Here is a 22,048-nt window from a genome sequence, read left to right on the forward strand (position 1 = left end):
AACAAAAAGCTGGATAATATTCAGGTAAAAGGGTTGAAGTCCATAGAAAGAAAATAAGGAAAAAAATAGAAAAACTTGCAAAAATATTGTCCAAAAAATTTATTCAGAAAGCTAATGATTGGGTAAAACTAAAAATGGACATGTGTGAAAGCCTTCTGTTCTTTTCCAAACTGTGAGGAATACGTGCATATTCTCCAAAATGAAAGTCTGTTCAGAAGATATATCAAGTTTAGTATGGAATTGTGGGATTCAGCATGAAGTTAACTTTCAAACACCCAAAAGTTCTAGGGAATCCTGAAAAAGATGATGTTTAGACCATCATGCAAAGTACAAAGTGTATGTTTGCTTTCAGAATTCATATGGGAGTTGGGTTTTATGACATTAATAATGAACTAAGCTTTAGGAATCTCAATATCATGCTAGCTGATTTTAATAGCTTTTGGTATGATATTGTTGGTGGTTTGAAAATTTATTAACATATGAACCAAACATCATATACTTTGCATTTTTGCTTTAGTCACCAAAATCAGGTTGAATTTATTTGATCACTGATCTTATTTCATTTGAAGAAGCTAATCTCTTCCTAAATTTACGTTACTTACATTCTCACTAGCTGTATTCTACAGTCCAAGTGTTGCCTTTTAGTGTAATATCATCTAAAAAATGCAGAAAAATGGTACATTCTCTATCAAATTATAATTATGTTTGAAATGTGAAAGAATCAGATGATGTTTTCTATTCAAAATGTGTTCCTTGCAACATTGTGTGGCTCAAAAATATAGATGAAGTTCCAGTCAACCACTTTTTTTGCCTTGAAACTTCAAGATAATGTTGAGTGTTAACTTTTCTAAATGTAGCTCCAGTTTATCACTCACTGATATACAATCAATGATTTGAATTTTCTGAGAAAATAGTCCTATCATTAACAACTACAACGAAACTATTCCAAGTTACAGCAATTAAGCTAAATTCAATCCATAAATTCTTACAGACATGGGGCCTTCCCTTAGTGCTTCAAAGTGTTCCATTCCCTAATCAAAACTTTATCCTGGAGAAGTTTCTTAAAAACTTATTTATCAAGCAGTATGAAAGATGGCAAGAGCTTATGTGCTGTGCTTTAGAAAGAACAAATAAAAGAATTTCCAATTGTGAGATTTAAATTTTCATCAGAGTAGTAAGGGAATATTGTAGAAAGCTAGATCTTTTTGGTAACATTAAAACCAAACTGCTTATGAAAACTTTATTCAGTGGCGCCCCCAATCTCCACTTCCCCATCTGCGTTATGTAATATGGATAATTGCCATTGTCTCAGTCTTATGGCAGAGAAGGCAATGGCACCTCACTCCAGTACTCTTGCCTGGAAAATCCCATGGATGAAGGAGCCTGGTAGGCTGCAGTCCATGGGGTCGCTACAAGTCAGACACGACTGAAGCAACTTACCAGCAGCAGCAGCAGCAGCAGGCTTATGGAAAGTGCTAGAAACCACATCAGATTCAAGCTCCTCTCCCTACCAGATTGCTACCCATAAGTCTCAATTTTCTAGACATTTTCAAGCCCTAAGACAATCAGCTCCCAGCCTAAGGTGCATGAAAGTGATCCTACAAGACATCAAAATGTCATCTTTCATAACAAATGTATATCAATATATATGGACTTGGAAATAACTATTTCTGCCCTCATGTAAACAGGTGGTATGAATGAGCCTAAGTGGAATTTAGAATTATTTATAGTTTTTAGTTGAAATTTGCATATAGTGAAATACAGCAATATTAAATATACACTTCAGTGAGATGAATTTTGCCAAGTGCACTCATCATGTAACCCATATATCTCTGTCAAGGTTTAGGTTATAGCCCATTTCCATAAGCTTAGCAATTCCCCTAAAGCTCTCCACAGTGGATTCTGTCATCCCCACACCTCTCCCCGATGCAAGTTTTGCCTGTCCTGGAATTTCATACAAATGAATCATACAAGATGTACTCTTCCATGTTCACCTTCTTTATTTCAGTATATTGTCTGTGTGAACTTCAATCACACAATGGGGTGCATTAATAGTTTATTACTTTTTAATGTTAAGTAGCAGTCCATGTGAGCTTTCCAGGTGGCTCAGTGGTAAAGAATCTGCCTTCCTAGCAGGAGAGATAGGTTTGATCCCTGGATTGAGAAGATCCCCTGGTGAAGGAAATAGCAAGCCACTCCAGTATTCTTGCCTGGGAAATCCCATGGACAGAGGAGCCTGGTGGGCTACTGTTCATAGGGTCACAAAGAGTCTGACACAACTTCCCAACTAAACAACAACAATAAAGTAATATACTACAGTTGGTTTATCCATTCATCAATTGACAGGTGTTTATATCATTTTCCATTTTCTGGCTGTAATGAATGAGGCTATCATAAATGTTCTTTTCCAAGTCATTTTGCAAGTACATGTTTTCATTTCTCTTGGGTAAAATACTTTATAGCAAAATTATGGATCATAAGGTAAAATCTAGATCCTCTTGAAAGGAAGAAAGCATCTGACCCAAACTTTTTTACTGTGCCTTGTCAGATGTACGCTGCCCACCCTCAACAAGAAGACCCAAATAAACCCTACTGGATTCTGAGGCTGGTCACTGAGCACAATGAAGCGGAATTTTTTGAAGTGAAAAAAGATACAGAACGCACAGATGAAATCCGAGCCATGAAGCAAGCCTGGGAGATGACGGAGCCAGGAAGATCAATCAAGGTTATCTGAGTTTGAAAAATTGTCCTTTACCTTTCATTCCTGGGTGTGGTCTGAAGGAAGAGCCATATTAGTGAAACCACGTAGTCTTTACTTTAGGAAATATCTGAAATTTTGTCAGACATCAACTAACTAAATGTTAAGACCACATTTGGACACATTATGAAATGTTATTAATACTATCTGGATACCCAGATGACTTGTGAAAGCAAAGCACGTTATGGTAACACTTTCGGCCCAAACCTTAGGTCACCTTGTTCTTACACATCATCTGGGATTAACACTCTGTGTCCTTAACACTGCCAACTAAAAAAAGCATAAAAATGTCTAATACATGGTTTCAAGTATTCTGAACATGCCTTAGATAAAGAAGAAGCATGCACTGCCCTTGTGAAATACATGTACTTCATGATTCCTCCTCTCTCTATTTTATATGAGTCATTGTCATAGTGAAACATTGTTATTATATATGTTTCATATCCCCAACTCAGGGTTATTGAGGCAGAGGAAAACAGTTCAGCAGCAACTGGATCTAAGCTGGCTTGCCCAGTGTTTAAGTTTTAGGACTGCTTCTTCTCTAGTTCTCACAAATCACTGTCAAAATCATGAACGGTTCAGAATTTTTTTCTTTGATGATTCGTAACAGCTGGCTTGGACCAGACTGCCATATTCATTGACATTTCCCCTTATCACGAGTACTGTTGAGATGGTGTTTCCTGGACTGTGTGTTGATGCTGTCTGTCTTTTAGGCTGCCCAGGCTCGTCTCCATTATCTCAGCCAGTTCATTAGGAAAACGCCTGATGCTGAGTGCGTGCCTGTGTCTGAAAGCCAAACCAAAGCAGGGGAAGAAGGTCAGTGGGCCCTGTCTCAGCTGCCCCAAGCATGGAGCTCGTTACCTGCACTTCTTAATAGCTAGTCAACAAGTTATGCTTGCTAAAAAGAAAAAAAAAATCAGAATCTATTTCCTTATAGGATTGTAAAGTCATGGACTGTTCAATAAGAAAATAAGTTCTGAAGCCTTTTTTTTTTTTTTTTTTTTTACCAAGCAGATGTTCACTTTGTCCCCAAGTAGATATGATTTTCACCACTTAAGAAAAGATGAAACCAGAAATAAGGGTGCAGTCTGGTTAGAAAGTAGCAGTATATGAACTTGGAGGCAGGGATACAACTATAAATCTGGCACTTTTTTAATCCCAATAACAATAAATAATAGCAATAAGAATCATAGTAATGAAGTTAACTACTTTTATTGAGTGACTTGCTTGGGTCTGGGATTATGAAATACTATGCTATTGTTTAGTTGCTAAGTCATGTCCAACTCTTTGTGACCCCATGGACTGTAACCCACCAGGTCCCTCTGACCATAGGATTTTCCAGCCAAGAATACTGGAATGGGTTGCCATTTCCTTCTCCAGGGGATCTTCCCTAGCCAGGGTCAAACATGGGTCTTCTGCTTTGGCCGACAGATTCTTTACCTCTATCTCATCTAATACTCATATCATCTCACTGATATATAATATTATTTCCAACTTACCAGGACACAGACCCAGAATAATTTTCTAAATTTACAGGCTACCGAGAAACAGAGCCAGCATGCAGACAGTGCTCTTCATTACCCGCCACACTGCACTGTCCAGGGAGGCTAAAGACATTCACTTCACAAATTGTGCTTTTCCACTTGCACATCTTCAGGAGTATAACTCAACTGTTATAAAAGTAAAGTTCCGTAACTTTTCATATGAAAAGTATAAACAATGAATTTCATCCTAATCCTGTTTTTCTGGGGTGGGCAAAAAGTGCTTTTGTTCACTACCTGACTTTAACCTACGTCAACTATGAGGTAGACCTTATTATTTATTCCTATTTTATAGCATTTAGAGACAAAAACTCAGAAGGTCACCTTATTCTTCCTATATCATATATCTAAAAATTAAAATATTTCTAACTCTTAAAGTAGTCGCTCCTGTAATAAGTAGAGTCTAATGTAATGGCTTTCTGCGTAGCTCAAACAGTAAAGAATCTTTCTGCAATGCAGGAGACCTGGGTTCAGTTTCTGGGTTGGGAAGATTCCCTGGAGAAGGGAATGGCAACCCACTCCAGTATTCTTGCCTGGAGAATCCCATGGACAGAGGATCCTGGTGGGCTACAGTCCTTGGGGTCACAAAGAGTTGGACATGATGGAGTGACTAATACTTTCACTTTTTTTTTTTCAATATAATGTTAGGAATATAAAGGTGAATATAATACAGTCCTTGTTTATTAAGTTCTAGGTTTTATTATTAAGTTTTTAAAAGTTATGTTAAGTTTATGTAAAAGAAAATTTACTGCACTGAATACTTATTAAAAATGACAAAGAAGATTTTATTCAAGAAAAGATTGAGGGCAGGAGAGCAGGAGAGCATGGGGTGACAGAGTATGAGATGGTTGGATGGTGTCATTGACTCAAAGGACATGAGTTTGAGCAAACTCCAGGAGATGGTGAAGGACAGGGAAGCCTGGCTACCCAGAAAGCCATTACATTGTAGGAGGAGAGAGATTGAACTCAATTCTGAACACAACAGAAACGAGCGAACATTTATAACAAGCAGGGAACTAATGAAAAATACCTCTATGAATTTGGCTAGGTATCAAGGGTCAGGGAAGAGAAATTTGATTAAATATCAAGTGAGGAAGATAAGAAGTTTAATTGGATATCAGTGGTGGGAAGATTCTCAATAAACTAGTTTAGCTGGATTCCTTGCTAAAACTGGGATTCACCACCAGTTAAGGACAAAGCCAAGTGGAGAACAGAGCTCAGAGAAGGCTGACCTTATCATGTAAACTACAGTTAATAAAGACACATATTTTAATTGAACAGCTTGGTGTATTTTCACATACATGTATACACAGGAGCCACTGTTCAGATCACGACAAAACATCCCAGTAGTCCTCTTCATTCTCTTTCCCAGACTTTTCCTTCCTCAAAAAACCATTCGTCTGATCTCTGTCACAATGAATTAATTTTTCCCATTCTTGAACTTTACATATTTATGTATTCTATATGTCTTGTTATTTTTGTGTGTGTGATTTCATAGAATGCAAGGTTTTTTTTAGTGCTGCATATGTCATATAAAGTTTAGTAGTAACATCTTCGAGTGCCATAAAAGAGTCAGATAAAAAGAGTTCCATGAATTTTGATAACAAAGAGTCTGTACCCATCAGGGAGCATGCTGTGGAAGAAGTGGCAAGCAGGCAAGGGCATGAAGGATCTAGCAAAGTCAACAAACAGTGAAAGTGGAGGATCTTCCCCAGCAGGGAAGGAAGAGCGAGATCAGAGCTTACGGAGGGAAAATATCAGTAAGTATTGCCCTTATTGGTAAGATAAATCCATATTTTGAAATAGAGATTCTGGAAAAGATATTATTTTAACATATATGATGGCTAAGGTTGAACACAGAAAAATATGTATACAGGATTCATAGGTCTTCATTTTAATTACTAGAGTGGTAATCTGCTCAAGGACCTGATTAATAAACAATTAACCTAAAGATAAAAGTGAGAATTTCTTTTTGCAGTGATAGCATATACAATTGTCACTAAATATAGATTCTTTTTGCTTTATCTATAGTGTCCTACATCTTTTATAACCAATGTTAAATATTTGTGTTCCTCTATTCTAACACAAATTTTTCCACTATATATATATAGATAGATATATATATATACAATATATTCCATTATATTATATATATATAGAGAGAGATAGATTGATTATTCAGTTGCTAAGTCATGTTTAGCTCTTTGCAACTGCATGGAATGCAGGATGCCAGGCTTCCCTGTCCTTCACCATCTCCTGGAGTTTGCTCAAACTCATGTCCTTTGAGTCAATGACGCCATCCAACCATCTCATCCTCTGTCACCCCATGCTCTCCTGCTCTCCTGCCCTCTTTCTCAGCATCAGGGTCTTTTCCAATGAATCAGCTGTTTGCATCAGATGGCCAAATATATATGTGTGTGTGTGTGTGTGTGTGTGTGTGTGTGTGTGTATGTGTGTGTGTGTACACAACATATCTTATTCATCTATTCCCTAGCTGATGGCGCTCAGGTTGCTTCTATATTTTGACTATGGTAAATAGCAGTGCTATGGAACATGTGCATTTGAGGTGCATGTATCTTTTTTGAAATAGTGTTTTCATTTTCTTCAGCTATCTACCCAAGAGTGGAATTCAGATATATACCCTGGAGTAGATCATATGGTAGCTCTATTTTTAGTGTTTTAAAGAGCCTCCAGACTGTTTTCCACAGTGGCTGCACCAATTTACATGTTCACCAGCAGTGTACAAGGGTTCCCTTTTCTCCACACCCTTGCCAATATTTGTTATTTATAGTCTCTTTGACAATAGTCATTCCAAAGGTGTGAAGTGATACCTCATTGTGGTTTTGATTGGCATTTCTCTGATGATTAGCACGTTGAGCATCTTTTAATGTGCCTATTTGTCATTTGTATGTCTTCTTTGGAAAAATGTATATTCAGGTCTTCTGTCCATTCAGATTGGTATTTTTTTGATATTGAATTGTATGTGCTGTTTATATATTTTAGATATTAACCCCTTATGAGGGTATGGTTTGCAGTAATAAGGAGGGGTCACAAAAACAGAGAGGACAGGTAAAAATGAGTAGGGATGGAAGAAAATGAAAACACTATTTCAAATAAGATACATGCACCTCAAATGCACATGTTCCATAGAAGCACTATTTACCATAGTCAAAATATAGGAAGCAACCAAAGCAGCCTGTCCTCAAGCAAAAAATTCCTCAAAGCACTGTTAAATATGTCTTATTATCATTTTATTTTAATATAAAATAAGTTTAATTATGTACCATCAAAAAGAAATTTACTTACCCTTCCACCAAAAAGGGATGTGTGGTTCCACTACATTATATGGCAGTACTGTGTGGTTCTAGTACATCATATGGCGCTGAAACTCTGCTGGATACCCCAGATACTACCGCTGTAGCAGCAATCCTACTTGAGAATCACAGGTCCAGTTATCTAGCTGTTCTCTAGAACTTTGTGTGTTGCTCCCACCTCTGCTGGTGGGGCATCACAAATTGGCCCTCACTCCTGAAGACACCTTACCCATAGGAGATTGTAGACCCTGTGACAGCTTTACATGCTCTGGGCTTTACATTTGTATACTATACACACATACATTGGAGAAGGAAATGGCAACCCACTCCAGCATTCTTGCCTGGAGGATTCCATGGACAGAGGAGCCTGGAGGGCTACAGTCCATGGGCTCAAAAGAGTCAGACACGACTTAGCGACTGAACAGCAATATATGTGCGTGCCATGTTGCTTCAGTTGTGTCCAACTCTTTGCAACCCTGTAGACTATAGCACACCAGGCTCCTCTGTCCATGGGATCCTCCAGGCAAGAATACTGAAATAGGTTGCCATGCCCTACTTGGGGGGATCTTCCCAACTCAGGGATCAAACCCACATCTCTTATGTCCCCTGCATTGGCAGGCAGGTTCTTACCACTAGCACCACCTGGGAATCCCCAAATAGCAACATACATATACATATATGTATATTTATTTACTCATTTGTTTGTGACTCTCTAAATACTACCCTACTCTTGCTACTATCTTCATATATAATAGGTAACTTAGAACAACTTCCTCCATAATGTCAGAGGACATGTAAAGAATATCATTATTGATTTCACATCCAAGCATTTTTTTTTTTTTGCAACACCAAGCCATCATCAAGTTCGACTGCCAACTTGGCTTTCAACTTCCCTATTATTTCTGGGGGACTTGGAAAGTGCCTTGGTCTTTATTCCCAAACTTTTCTCTAGGCTTTACAATAAGTCAATGGATCTTCCCTGGTGGCTCAAGATGGTAAGGTGTCTGCCTACAATGGAGGAGACCTGGGTTCAATCCCTGGGTCAGGAAGATCTCCTGGAGAAGGAAATGGCAATCCACTCCAGTATTTTTGCTTAGAAAATCCCATGGATGGAAGAGCCTGAAAGGCTACAGTCGATGGAGTTGCAGAGTCGGACAAAACTGAGCGACTTCACTCACTCATTCTTCACCATGCCTTTTAAATGGTTATTTTCTTACTATCTACAATGAAAAGTTTTCTGCTGATTCTGTTGCAAACTGAAACTTTTATAGGATACAGTAAAATGATCCAGTGATGAGTAATTGCTATAAAAATATTTCTAAATGTATACTCTCAGGACTCATCCCATAGAGTACCTGTTTGTAGACATGATAGCACACACATGCACGCACGCGCGCACACACACACACACACACACACACACACACACTCTCTCTCTCTCTCTCTCTCTCTCTCTCTCTTTGACCTACACTGTTACGGAGGTCCAAGCCCATACTCTCTTACACCTTATTCTGTGGACACATGCTCAGTCGTGCCCAACTCTTTTGTGACCCCACGGACTGTAGCCTGCCAGGTTCCTTTGTCCATGGGATTTTCCACCCAAGAATACTAGAGTAGGTTGCCATTTCCTTCTCCAGGGGTCTTCCCAATGCAGCAATCAAACCCATGTCTCCTACATCCTGCACTGTTTGGTGGATTCTTTACCACTGCGCCACCTGGGAAGCCCCTTATTCGGATACACTTTATTCTGATACAACAGTTTTACAGATTAACATGAAGATTAACCTTCTTGGCCCCTTTACACACTCTCTGTAAAATATATATTATTTGGCAGGATGTAAAAGGACACAAACATCTAATTAATCAAAAACATTTTCTTTCCCATCAAAGTGAGCAGAGTTGGTGTCATAGAAACAATTCAAGTTTGAATGCCAAAAATACATATAACAAAAGTAGATATGTTCCTAAGAAAAACACTTGAACTTTAGAAATCTAAGATCACAGAGCAACCATAATGAAAAAATAAGTTATTAACCACTGGTTTCTAGAAGAGTCCTGTTGTATATAAGATGCCAATATTTTAGGAATATTTTATTTAATGTTACAAAGTGAAAAACATAACTGAATTTCTGTTTTATTGATGGAGCAAAGTTGGGGTTTGTAGTATGGTATTCTTTTTTTTTCTCACTTGTATCCTGCTGATAAAGGCATACTTTTGAAAAATGAAAAACTAACTTGATGATATTGTTTTTTATGCTTATAAAATTTTGCATCAGATTATATTTATGAATGAATAATCCCTTTAAAAAGTTTTTATGAATTAATAACTTTACAATATTCCTGGAGACTTTTACAACCACATGTAAAAATCAAGATTAAATGGTCAATGGGAGATTGGGATTTTTTGCGTGGCACAGTGAAAACTTGACTCTCCCAAAAAGCAATGATAAAAATGGAAAAGATTGATTAAGAAACATTTCAAAATGCTGAAGGTGTACAACTAAGTAAAATATTTAACAAAAATAAAAACAAATTAACTTAATTGTATCATTTTCCTACCCTGTAAAAATAATCATGAACTTAGTGACCTAAAACAATGCAAACTTACCAAACTCATGTCCATTGAGTCGGTGATGTCATCCAAACATCTCATCCTTTGTCATCCCCTTCTCCTACTGTCCTCAATCTTTCCCAGAATCAGTGTATTTTCAAATGAGTCAGCTCTTTGCATCAGGTGGCCAAAGTATTGGAGTTTCAGCTTCAACATCAGTCCTTCCAATGAATGTTTAGGCCTGATCTCCTTTAGGATGGACTGGTTGGATCTCCTTGCAGTCCAAGGGACTCTCAAGAGTCTTCTCCAACACTATGGTTCAAAAGCATCAATTCTTTGGCCCTCAGCTTTCTTTATAGTTCAACTCTCACATTCATACATGACTACTGGAAAAACCATAGCCTTGACTAGACGGACCTTTGTTGACAAAGTAATCTCTCTTTCATTGTCTGTCTAGATTGGTCATAACTTTCCTTCTAAGGAGTAAGCATCTTTTAATTTTATGGCTGCAGTCACCATCTGCAGTGATTTTGGAGCCCCCAAAAATAAAGTCAGCCACTGTTTCCCCATCTATTTCCCATGAAGTGATGGGACCAGATGCTATGATCTTAGTTTTCTGAATGTTGAGCTTTAGGCCAACTTTTTCACTCTCCTCTTTCACTTTCATCAAGAGGCTCTTTAGTTCTTCTTCACTTTCTGCCATAAGGGTAGTGTCATCTGCATATCTGAAGTGATTGATATTTCTCCTGGCAATCTTGATTCCAGCCTGTGCTTCATCCAACATAGCGTTTCTCTTGATGTACTAAGTTAAATAGGCAGGGTGACAATATACAGCCTTGACATATACCTTTTCCTATTTGGAACCAGTCTGTTGGTCCATGTCCAGTTCTAACTGTTGCTTCCTGACCTGCATATAGGTTTCTCAAGAGGCAGGTCAGGTGGTCTGGTATTTCCATCTCTTTCAGAATTTTCCACAGTTTATTTTGATCCACACAGTCAAAGGCTTTGGCATAGTCAATAAAGCAGAAATAGATGTTTTCCTGGAACTCTCTTGCTTTTTGATGATCCAGTGGATGTTGGCAATTTGATCTCTGGTTCCTCTGCCTTTTCTAAAACCAGCTTGAACGTCTGGGAGTTCACGGTTCACGTATTGCTGAAGCCTAGCTTGGAGAATTTTGAGCATTACTTTACTAGCGTGTGAGATGAGTGCAATTGTGTGGTAGTTTGAGCATTCTTTGGCATTGCTTTTCTTTGGGATTAGAATGAAAACTGACCTTTTCCAGTCCTGTGGCCACTGCTGAGTTTTCAAATTTGCTGGCATATTGAGTGCAGCACTTTCATAGCATCATCTTTCAGGATTTGAAATAGCTCAACTGGAATGCCATCAGCTCCACTAGCTTTGTTTGTAGTGATCCTTCTGAAGGCCACTTGACTTCACATTCCAGGGTGTCTGGCTCTAGGTGAGTGATCACACCATTGTGATTATCTTGGTCGTGAAGATCTTTTTTGTACAGTTCTTCTGTGCATTCTCGCCACCTCTTTTTAACATCTTCTGCTTCTGTCAGGTCCATACCATTCCTGTCCTTTATCGAGACCATCTTTGCATGAAATGTTCCCTTGGTATCTCTAGTTTTCTTGAAGAGATCTCTAGTCATTCCCATTCTATTGTTTTCCTCTGTTTCTTTGCATTGATCTCTGAGGAAGGCTTTGTTATCTCTCCTTGCTATTCTTTGGAACTCTACATTCAGATGCTTATATCTTTCATTTTCTCTTTTTTTTTTTCCACTTCTCTTCTTTTCACAGCTATTTATAAGGCCTCCTCAGACAGCCATTTTGCTTTTTAGCATTTCTTTTTCTTGGGGATGGTTTTGATCCCTGTCTCCTGTACAATGTCACGAACCTCAGTCTATAGTTCATCAGGCACTGTATCTATCAGATCTCGGCCCTTAAATCTATTTCTCACTTCCACTGTATAATCATAAGGGATTTGATTTAGGTCATATCTGAATGGTTTAGTGGTTTCCCCATTTTCTTCAGTTTAAGTCTGAATTTGGCAATAAGGAGTTCATGATCTGAGCCACAGTCAGCTCTGGGTCTTGTTTTTGCTGAATGTATAGATCTTCTCCATCATTGGCTGCAAAGAATATAATAAATCTGATTTCGTTATTGACCACTGGTGATGTCATGTGTAGAGTCTTCTCTTGTGTTGTTGGAAGAGAGTGTTTGCTAGTGCAAACACTAGTGTGTTCTCTCAGCAAAATTCTAGTGGCCTTTGCTCTGCTTCCTTCTGTACTCAAGGCCAAATTTGCCTGTTAGTCCCGGTATTTCTTGACTTCCTACTTTTGCATTCCAGTCCCCTATAATAAAAAGGACATCCTTTGGGGGTGTTAGTTCTATAATACCCCCCAAAGATGTTAGGTCTTGTATGTCTTCATAGAACCATTCTACTTCAGCTTTTTCAGCATTACTGGTAGGGGCATAGACTTGGATTACTATGAAAGTGAAAGTGAAAGTGAAGTCGTGTCTGACTCTTTGCGACCCCATGGACTATAGCCTACCAGGCTCCTCCCTCCATGGGATTCTCCAGGCAAGAGTACTGGAGTGGGTTGCCATTTCCTTCTCCAGGGGATCTTCCCGACCCAGGGATCGAACCTGGGTCTCCTGCATTCCAGGCAGATGCTTTAACCTCTGAGCCACGTTACTATAATATTGAATGATTTGCTTTGGAAATGAACAGAGATCACTCTGTCACTCTTGAGATTGCATCCAATTACTGCATTTTGGACTCTTGTTGACTATGGCTACTCCATTTCTTCTAAGGGATTCTTGCCCACAGTAGTAGATATAATGGTCATCTGAGTTAAATTCACCCATTCCAGTCCATTTTAGTTCTCTGATTCCTGAAATGTTGATGTTCACTCTTGCCATCTCCTATTTGACCGCTTCCAATTTGCCTTGCTTCATGGACCTAGATTCCAGGTTCCTATGCAATATTGCTCTTTATAGCATTGGACTTTACTTCCATCACCAGTCACATCCAAAACTGGGTGTTTTGTTTTTGCTTTGGCTCCATCTCTTCATTCTTTCTGGAGTTATTTTTCTACTGATCTCCAGTAGCATATTGGGCACCTACTGACCTTGGGAGTTCATCTTTCAGTGTCCTATGTTTTTGCCTTTTCATTCTGTTCATGGGGTTCTCAAAGCAAGAATACTGAAGTAGTTTTCAATTCCCTTCTCCAGTGGACCACATATTGTCAGAGCTCTCCACCATGACCCATCTGTCTTGGGTGCCCTACATGGCATGGCTCATAGTTTCACTGAGTTAGACAAGGCTGTGGCCCATGTGATCAGATGGTTAGTTTTCTGTGATTGTGGTTTTCAGTCTGTCTGCCCTCTGATGGATGAGAATAAGAGGCTTATGGAAGCTTTCTGATGGGGTCCATACTCTAAATTTTTAACCCAGTTTTCTGTTGATGCGTGGGGTTTCCTCCCTGTTGTTTGACCTGAGACCAAACTATGGTGGAGGTAATGAAGATAATGGCAACCTCCTTCAAAAGGTCCCCTGCATTCACTGCCACACTCAGTGCCCCGAGCCTGCAGCAGGCCACTGCCAGCCCATGTCTCTGCCAGAGATTCCTGGACACTCGCAGGCGAGTCTGGTCTCTTGTGGGGTCCCTGCTCCTTTCTCCTGGGTCCTGGTGCATACAGGGTTTCGTTTGTGCCCTCCAGCATCTGTTTCCCCAGTCCTGTGTACTTTCTGTAATGAAATCCCACTGGCCTCCAAAATCAAATTCCCTGGGGGTTCTCAGTTCCTTTGCCAGATCCCTAGTTTGGGAAATCTGTTGTGGGCCCTAGAACTTTCTTAACAGTGCGAGAATTTCTCTGATATAATTGTTCTGTTGTTTGTGGGTCGTCTGCTCAGCTGCTCTATGGTGGAGTTAATGGCAACCTCCTCCAAGAGGGCTTATGCCGCAGCCTGTGTGACCAGGTAGCTGCACCCAGAGCCGCTGCCCCTTTGGTAGGCCACTGCTGACCTGTACCTATGCAAGAGACTCAAACACAAGCCTGGCTCAGTCTCTGTGGGGTCTCAGGATCCTGGTGCGCCCAAGGTTTTGTTTGAGCCTTCTGAGCATCTCTGATGGGTTTGGGGTTTGATTCTAAACATGATTTTGCCCCTCCTACCATCTTACTGGGGTTTCTCCTTTGCCTTTAGACATGAGGTATTTTGGGGGGGGCGGTTAGAAGGTGGGAATTCTTTGGGCTAGAAGACTCAATATACTAAGATACCAATTCTTCCTAAATTTACCCATAAATTCAGTGTAATTTCTCTTTTTGGGGGGAGGGGGAGCTATCCTTGCACTTGATCTATCTGCTCAAGCTATACTAAGCACTATGTGGGTGGAATATAAAAATGTTTTAAGACAGTAGCCAAGAAATGGAAACAACTGAAATGTCCAATAACAGATGAATGAATAAAGATGGTGTGGTATGTATATACACATATATACAATGGAATATTACTCAGCCATAAAAGGAACATAATTGGTCATATGCAGAGATATGGATGGACCTAGAGTCTGTCATATAGAGTGAAGTAAGTCAGAAAGAGAAAAACAAATATCATTTATTAACGCATATACCTGGAATCAGAGAAGACAATGGCACCCCACTCCAGTACTCTTGCCTGGAAAATCCCATGGACGGAAGAGCCTGGTGGGCTGCAGTCCATGTGGTCGCTAAGAGTCAGACATGACTGAGTGACTTCACTTTCACTTTTCACTTTGATGCATTGGAGAAGGAAATGGCAACCCACTCCAGTGTTCTTGCCTGGAGAATCCCAGGGACAGGGGAGCCTGGTGGGCTGCCGTCTATGGGGTCGCACAGAGTCGGACACTACTGAAGTAACTTAGCAGCAGCAGCATGGAATCTAGAAAAATGGTACAGATAAACCTATTTCCAGAGCAAGAATACAGATGCAGACACAGAGAATGGCCATGTCGACACAGATGGGTAAGGGGAGGGGGGAATGAACTGGGAGATTAGGACTGACATATATCCACTGCTGCTGCTGCTGCTGCTGCTAAGTCACTTCAGTCGCGTCCGACTCCGTGCGACCCCATAGATGGCAGCCCACGAGGCTCCCCTGTCCCTACCATGAGCAAAATAGACAGTTAGTGGCAACCTGATGTATAGCACAGGGAAATTAGCTTGGTGATAATCTAGAGGGGTGGGATGGAGGGTGGCAGGGAGGTACAAGAGGGAGAGAATACATATATAAATAGTATAAACATACAGCTGATTCACTTTGTTGTACAGCAGAAACTAAGACAACATTGTAAAGCAATTATTCTCAAAGAAAAACAAAAAAAGATAAAGTATCTTTTAGTCCAGTAGAGTAGATAATGTATAACAAGTGAACACTGAAAATCAAAACTAACTGTTTTTTTTTTACCCCCACAGACTCATGTGAACACACGAGAATAGATTCAAGAAAGAAACTTTACACACTAAGATATTAACCATTCAGCCTTTCCAGACCATTTAATCTCTTTTAAAAAAAATACTGAAGTGTAATTTACATACTTTCAAATTACCCATTTTGAAAGTATAATTCAACACCTTTTAGTAATTTACAGAGTTGTGCCACCAGTACCAAACATGGTTTCAAAATATTCCTTTTATCCAAATAAATTCTTTTGTGCCCTCTTAAAGTCACTCTGCATTCCCACCACCAGCCTCAGTGTTTTTGTCTATGTAGATTTGCCATCCCTGGATATTTTATGCAAACAGGGGTCAAAAATTATGGTTAAATTTTTAAGAAACTGTCAAGTAATAATGTTTTGATTATTATTAGCTTCATAATACCAGAGAAGGCAATGGCAACTCACTCCAGTACTCCTGCCTGGAAAATCCCATGGGCGGAGGAGCCTGGTGGGCTGCAGTCCATGGGGTCGCTGAGGGTCGGACATGACTGAGTGACTTCACTTTCACTTTTCACTTTCATGCATTGGAGAAGAAAATGGCAACCCATTCCAGTGTTCTTGCCTGGAGAATCCCAGGAACGGGGGAGCCTGGTGGGCTGCTATCTATGGGATCGCACAGAGTCGAACACGACTGAAGCGACTTAGCAGCAGCAGCAGCAGCTCTCTTAGTATACTGAGACTTATAGCCCAAAGCATTCCCACCCATCCAAAGAAGTGAATCAGTTACATGTTTATGCTATTTATAAGTGTATTCTCTCCCTCTTGTACCTCCCTGCCACCCTTCACCCCACTCCTCTAGATTATCCAGAGCATCAAGCTAGGGCCCCTGTGCTATATATACATCAGGCTGTCACTAACTGTCTATTTTACACGTGGCAGTGGATATATGTCAGTCCTGATCTCCCAGGTCATTACCCCCTCCCCTTACCCATCTGTGTCCGCGTAGCCATTCTCGGTGTCTGCATCCGTATTCCTGCTCTGGAGTAGGAAATAGGTTCATCTGCACCATTTTTCTAGATTCCACGTATATGCATTAATAAATGATATTTGTTTTTCTCTTTCTGACTTACTCCACTCTATATGACAGACTCTAGGTCCATCCACATCTCTGCAAATGGCCCAATTATGTTCCTTTTATGACTGAGTAATATTCCATTGTGTGTGTGTATATATAGGCTGCTGCTAAGTCATTTCAGTCATGTCCAACTCTGTGAGACCCCATAGACGACAGCCCACCAGGCTCCCCCATCCCTGGGATTCTCCAGGCAAGAACACTGGAGTGGGTTGCCATTTCCTTCTCCAATGCGTGAAAGTGAAGTCACTCAGTCGTGTCCGACCCTCAGCAATCCCATCGACTGCAGCCTTCCTGGCTCCTCCATCCATGGGATTTTCCAGGCAAGAGTACTGGAGTGGGGTGCCATTGCCTTCTCCATGTGTGTATATATATATATATATATATATATATATATATATATATGACAATTGAATGGATAGAGATGATGTGGTGTATACATATATGTGTGTGTATATATATGTGTGTGTGTGTATATATATGTGTATATATATATATACACACACACACCACATCATCTCTATCATTCAATTGCCATTGGACATTTCAGTTGTTTCCATTTCCTGGCTACTGTCTTAAAAACAGTTTTGTATTCTACCCCCATAGTGCTTAGTATAGCTTGCACGAATAGATCACACTTTTTTAACTTGCTTATAATGAAATTTTGTAACACAGTATGACCTTCTTTGGTCTCTGTTTTCATTTAATTAAAATAGAGTGATTTTGTAACTCTTCTTGTAGAGCATATTCATTTTTTTCTATATTAATTTTGTTATCACTATTTAACTACAAGTATGGTAACACCAGCTAGAGGATAAGCATAAAACATAATTATACTTCAATAAAGTCATTAAATCACATTAAACATGGTAAGCCCAACATATTTCAATTTAAATAATATATACAATCATTTGGAGAAGGCAACGGCACCCCACTCCAGTACTCTTGCCTGGAAAATCCCATGGACAGAGGAGCCTGGTAGGCTGCAGTCCATGGGGTCTGCAAAGAATCAGACAAGACTGAGTGACTTCACTCTGACTTTTCACTTTCATGCATTGGAGAAGGAAATGGCAACCCACTCCAGTGTTCTTGCCTGGCAAATCCCAGGGATGGCGGAGCCTGGTGGGCTGCCGTCTATAGGGTCGCGCAGAGTCGAACACGACTGAAGCGACTTAGCAGCAGCAGCAGCAGCATACAATCATTTACTTAGTCATTGTTGGTTCCTTCTTGAAAGCCCAGGACTTTTTCTTTTTTTAAATAGGACCTCGTTCACGATCCCCAACAATTTTGGAAATGTCTCCACAGCTTATTCGAAAGAAATTAGAATGTGTAGACATAAATCAATATATACGGTAAGTTTTAATAAATTTGATTAATGTAGACACCTATGTTCATAGAATTTTGAACATATTGTCAATAGGCAATTGCTAAACAACTGAAAATTTGAAATTAAATGCTTAATATATTTTCAGTGCATTTGAATTTTTTGAAATATATAGCTTATATATTAAATTTAGCAAATGTTTTAGTAAGTCAGTTATAGAAGGACTTAAATATTTTCTGTAAGGACTTAATTTGTAGCCTGGTTAAGATGAGTTGAGCTATGGAAAAACCCCATCATATATGCTACTGTTATTTAATTAGATTGAATTTTCTTAGGAACCAAACAATAAGATTAATATAGGTAATTGTACAAGCACATTTATGTTTTATAAAGCACAAACACTTTCAAACCTAGCTTATAAATTAAAAAGAAAAAACCTACAAAATATTCTCATAGTTTCAAACACCAATTCCACAAACACCTCTTCAAATAGTACATCTAATTTATTTTTCTAAAATATTAGTGATTTAATAAATGGAGCCTAGTCCATGAAAAAATAATGGTTTATTCTTTCTGTTTCTGATATTTGATTTGATTCAGATCACTACTCTGTTGATAAGATTTTAAATTATTTGAGTGCTAAAGGTCATTCCAGAGTTCTCAAATGACTTATGTTTTCTTTTGATTTTTTTATATCAAGAAAAACAAATATTGAGCCTCTGCTGCAAACAGATGAGCTAAACCAGCAACAGGCAATGCAGAAGGCAGAGGAAGTCCACCAGTTTCGACAGTATCGGGCCAGACTCCTTAGCATTCGTGATATCGAGCAAGAAGAAAGGTTTAAAGAGAAAGATAGAGTGCTGGAAATGTATGGAGAAATGCGGGTGAGTGTATGAGGGCATACACGTGGATCACGGTTGACAGATTCTTTTGTAACATTAAAATGATATCATAGAATCACATTTTAACTAGATAGAAAGAAGTCTTGAAAAATCATTCCCAACTTCTCAGAAAATTGGCAAATTAATTATACATCTAATTTACTCATTCCCTGAAATCCCTCTTAAATACAGTACTAGAAACTTACCCACAAAAATGGGCAGAATGGGAGAGAAAACAACAGCAAAACAACTGTGAATTTGGAACGTAGCTGAAGGGAGATGGCATTAACAGATTTGAGGCAGCCAAATCCTCAACCAGCTGTACAAAAACTCTTAAGAGTGAACCTAGAGCCTGTCATACAAAGTGAAGTAAGTCAGAAAGAGAAAAACAAGTATTATATAGTGACACATATGTATCTGGAATCTAGAAAAATGGTATCGATGAACATATTTGCAGGGAAGGAACGCAGACACAGATGTAGAGAATGGACTGTGGACATGCTGGGGGAAGGAGAGAGTGGGAGGCATGGAGAAAATAACGTCAACATATATACACTGCCATGCGTAAAATAGATAGCTGGTGAGAAGCTGCTGCATAACCGAGGGAGCCCAGCCTGGTGGTTTGTGATAACCTAGAGAAGTGGGATGAGGGGAGGGGAGGGAGGCTCAGAAGGGAGGAGGTATATGTATTATTATGGTTGATTTGTGTCATAAGGCGGAAACCAACACAACATTATTAAGCAATTTTCTTCCAATTAAAAAATAAATTAAAAGATAAACAACAACAACAAAGAATCAGTCTAATTTGCTCCACAGAATCCCTCAAAAGCTCAGAAATTGGTGGCACCATCCACCTTAAGAAGTGAAGAGGAAGAAAAGAAGTGGTATTATTAGGAAGTTCCCCAAGTACAACTCAGACATTTTATCAGGGCTAGAGTAATGCACCCTACTCCAGCACTCTTGCCTAGAAAATCCCATGGACGGAGGAGCCTGGTAGGCTGCAGTCCATGGGGTCACGAAGAGTCAGACAGGACTGAGCGACTTCCCTTTCACTTTTCACTTTGATGCATTAGAGAAGGAAATGGCAACCCACTCCAGTGTTCTTGCCTGGAGAATCCCAGGGACGGGGGAGCCTGATGGGCTGCCGTCCTTGGGGTCGCACAGAGTTGGACACGATTGAAGCGACTTAGCAGCAGCAGCAGCAGAGTATGTGTGGGGAGCTAGTCATCTACTGAGCACAGTTACTGTGAGAGACACGCTGGGCTGCATATATTATACAGATTATATCTAAACTCATTTAAAGCAGCTAGTTGCTTTGGATGGAGGAGCCTGAAGGGCTGCAGTCCATGGGGTCGCTGAGGGTCGGACTCAACTGAGCGACTTCACTTTCACTTTTCACTTTCATGCATTGGAGAGGGGAATGGCAACCCACTTCAGTGTTCTTGCCTGGAGAATCCCAGGGACGGGGGAGCCTGGTGGGCTGCCTTCTATGAGGTCGCACAGATTCGGACACGGCTGAAGCGACTTAGCAGCAGCAGCAGTTGCTTTGTCAAAATCTCTTTCTTTCTTCACTTTTCTCTTTATTTTTCTCCTACTCGTGCTTTTATTTACCATTCTGTAAAACCTCACGTGCTCTTTGTTATCTCATGTTTTATTCGTTAATAAACATTTGAGATCATACCCTAACTTTCATCTTCCTTCAGTAAGTTCCTACATGATTCTATTGGCATGAGGAAAGGGAGGGTAGTGTTTTGTTTTTTGGGTTTTTTTTCTGGAACCTTAATAAGGCTCTACCCGTGGATCTTATTTACTTGGGTGCTGTTTTTGTTTATGCTGTTGTTTTTGTCGTTTCATTTTGTTTCATTTTGGAATAGGACTCCTTAGACGAAGCCCGGCAGAAGATCTTTAACATCCGGGAAGAATATAGGAACAAATTACTGGAAGCTGAGCGCCTAAGGCTGGAGGCTCAGGCTGCGGAGGAAGCCGCGAGCAGAGTGGAGCCAGAAAAGAAGGTCCCAGCTCCCGACACACACAAAAAAAAGAAAGAGAAGAAAAAGTGACCAGGACATGCGCAACACCACCTTTCTTCTTGAGAAGAAAACCTATTTTTCATTATCTCTAAGTTTGCCTGTTGATAAAAATAAGAGGTTAGGTCAATTGAAAAATAGACATTTTCCCACCTTAGACGTAGTTTCTGTGTTTTGATGTTAATTTATTGGTTTTTCCCAGAAAGATATTGTTTGAGTTTAAAATTTTCTAATTTCAATAAAAAATAGTCTCAGAATATTTGGAATGTAATAAAATGTATGTGTCTCACCCTGACTTGCTTCATTTTGAGTTAGTACTAGAATAGGCTTGTAATGTCTTTGAAAAATTCAACAAGGAGAAAAATGGCTATTGTTTTTCTGTAATTTTAAAGACTTTCAAATAGAAAATTTTTTTAAATATGATTTGAAATCATTGAATAGGATAGAGATGACAATATATGAGTCTAGATGCAAGCATGAAAAAGCACACTCAAAAAAGAAAGAAAGAAACTCACCAAATAAATGAAACTTTAAAAGAAACTTTTAATAAAACTATTTGCTTCAGACTTGTACCTTTTTAAAAATCTTTCAAAGCAGAACATCAACAAACCTCCTTCATTGGACAAGAACATTTGTGGGTTAAACACAAACTCAGAGTGTTAGGAGTTTGGACACTTAATAATGAGTCAGAGGAACCCAGGCATAGAGAATGTGATCACACTCATCTCTTGTTCTGTGTACCAGCATTGCAGATTTTGTAACACAGAACATGTTCTTGTATGCTAGTTTCCAAAAAATAGTGAATGCCTTAACTGAGACACACTAGAAACTGACTTTCCCAAATACACATTTCCAATTCATGGCTTTCTGTGATAAAAGACTCCCACAGTATTTTTGAACCAGTCAAAATTGTTCCACTTCAATGCCTGTCTGCTCAACTGCTCAGTCATGTCCAGCTCTTTGCGATCGCATGGACAGTAGCTCATCAGTCTCCTCTGTCAGTGGGATTTCCCAGGCAAGAATACTAGAGTGGGTTGCGTTTCCTTCTCCATGGGATCTTCCCAACCCAAGGATTGAACCTGGGTCTCCTGGGTTAT

At 39.5% G+C, this 22,048-nt stretch overlaps 1 protein-coding gene across 4 annotated transcripts in view; it reads left to right on the plus strand.

The window, feature by feature from the left end:
• ADGB (androglobin) overlaps positions 1–21,246 on the plus strand; it is a 186,796-nt gene extending 165,550 nt beyond the window's left edge. For 3 of the 4 annotated variants that reach the window (XM_012183068.4, XM_060419797.1, XM_060419796.1), the window contains 6 exons: positions 2,549–2,725; positions 3,472–3,574; positions 5,925–6,059; positions 17,981–18,071; positions 18,744–18,927; positions 20,799–21,246. In XM_012183068.4, coding sequence (XP_012038458.1) covers positions 2,549–2,725; positions 3,472–3,574; positions 5,925–6,059; positions 17,981–18,071; positions 18,744–18,927; positions 20,799–20,984 — 876 coding nt within the window. In that variant the 3' untranslated portion in view covers positions 20,985–21,246. Of the gene's footprint in view, positions 1–2,548; positions 2,726–3,471; positions 3,575–5,924; positions 6,060–17,980; positions 18,072–18,743; positions 18,928–20,798 lie in introns of those variants that run through there. The other variant, XM_060419798.1, reaches the window with a different exon arrangement.
• The last annotated feature ends 802 nt before the right edge of the window (positions 21,247–22,048 follow it).

The sequence above is a fragment of the Ovis aries genome, chromosome 8 (assembly GCF_016772045.2).
Source record: "Ovis aries strain OAR_USU_Benz2616 breed Rambouillet chromosome 8, ARS-UI_Ramb_v3.0, whole genome shotgun sequence".
Lineage (NCBI taxonomy): Eukaryota > Metazoa > Chordata > Mammalia > Artiodactyla > Bovidae > Ovis > Ovis aries.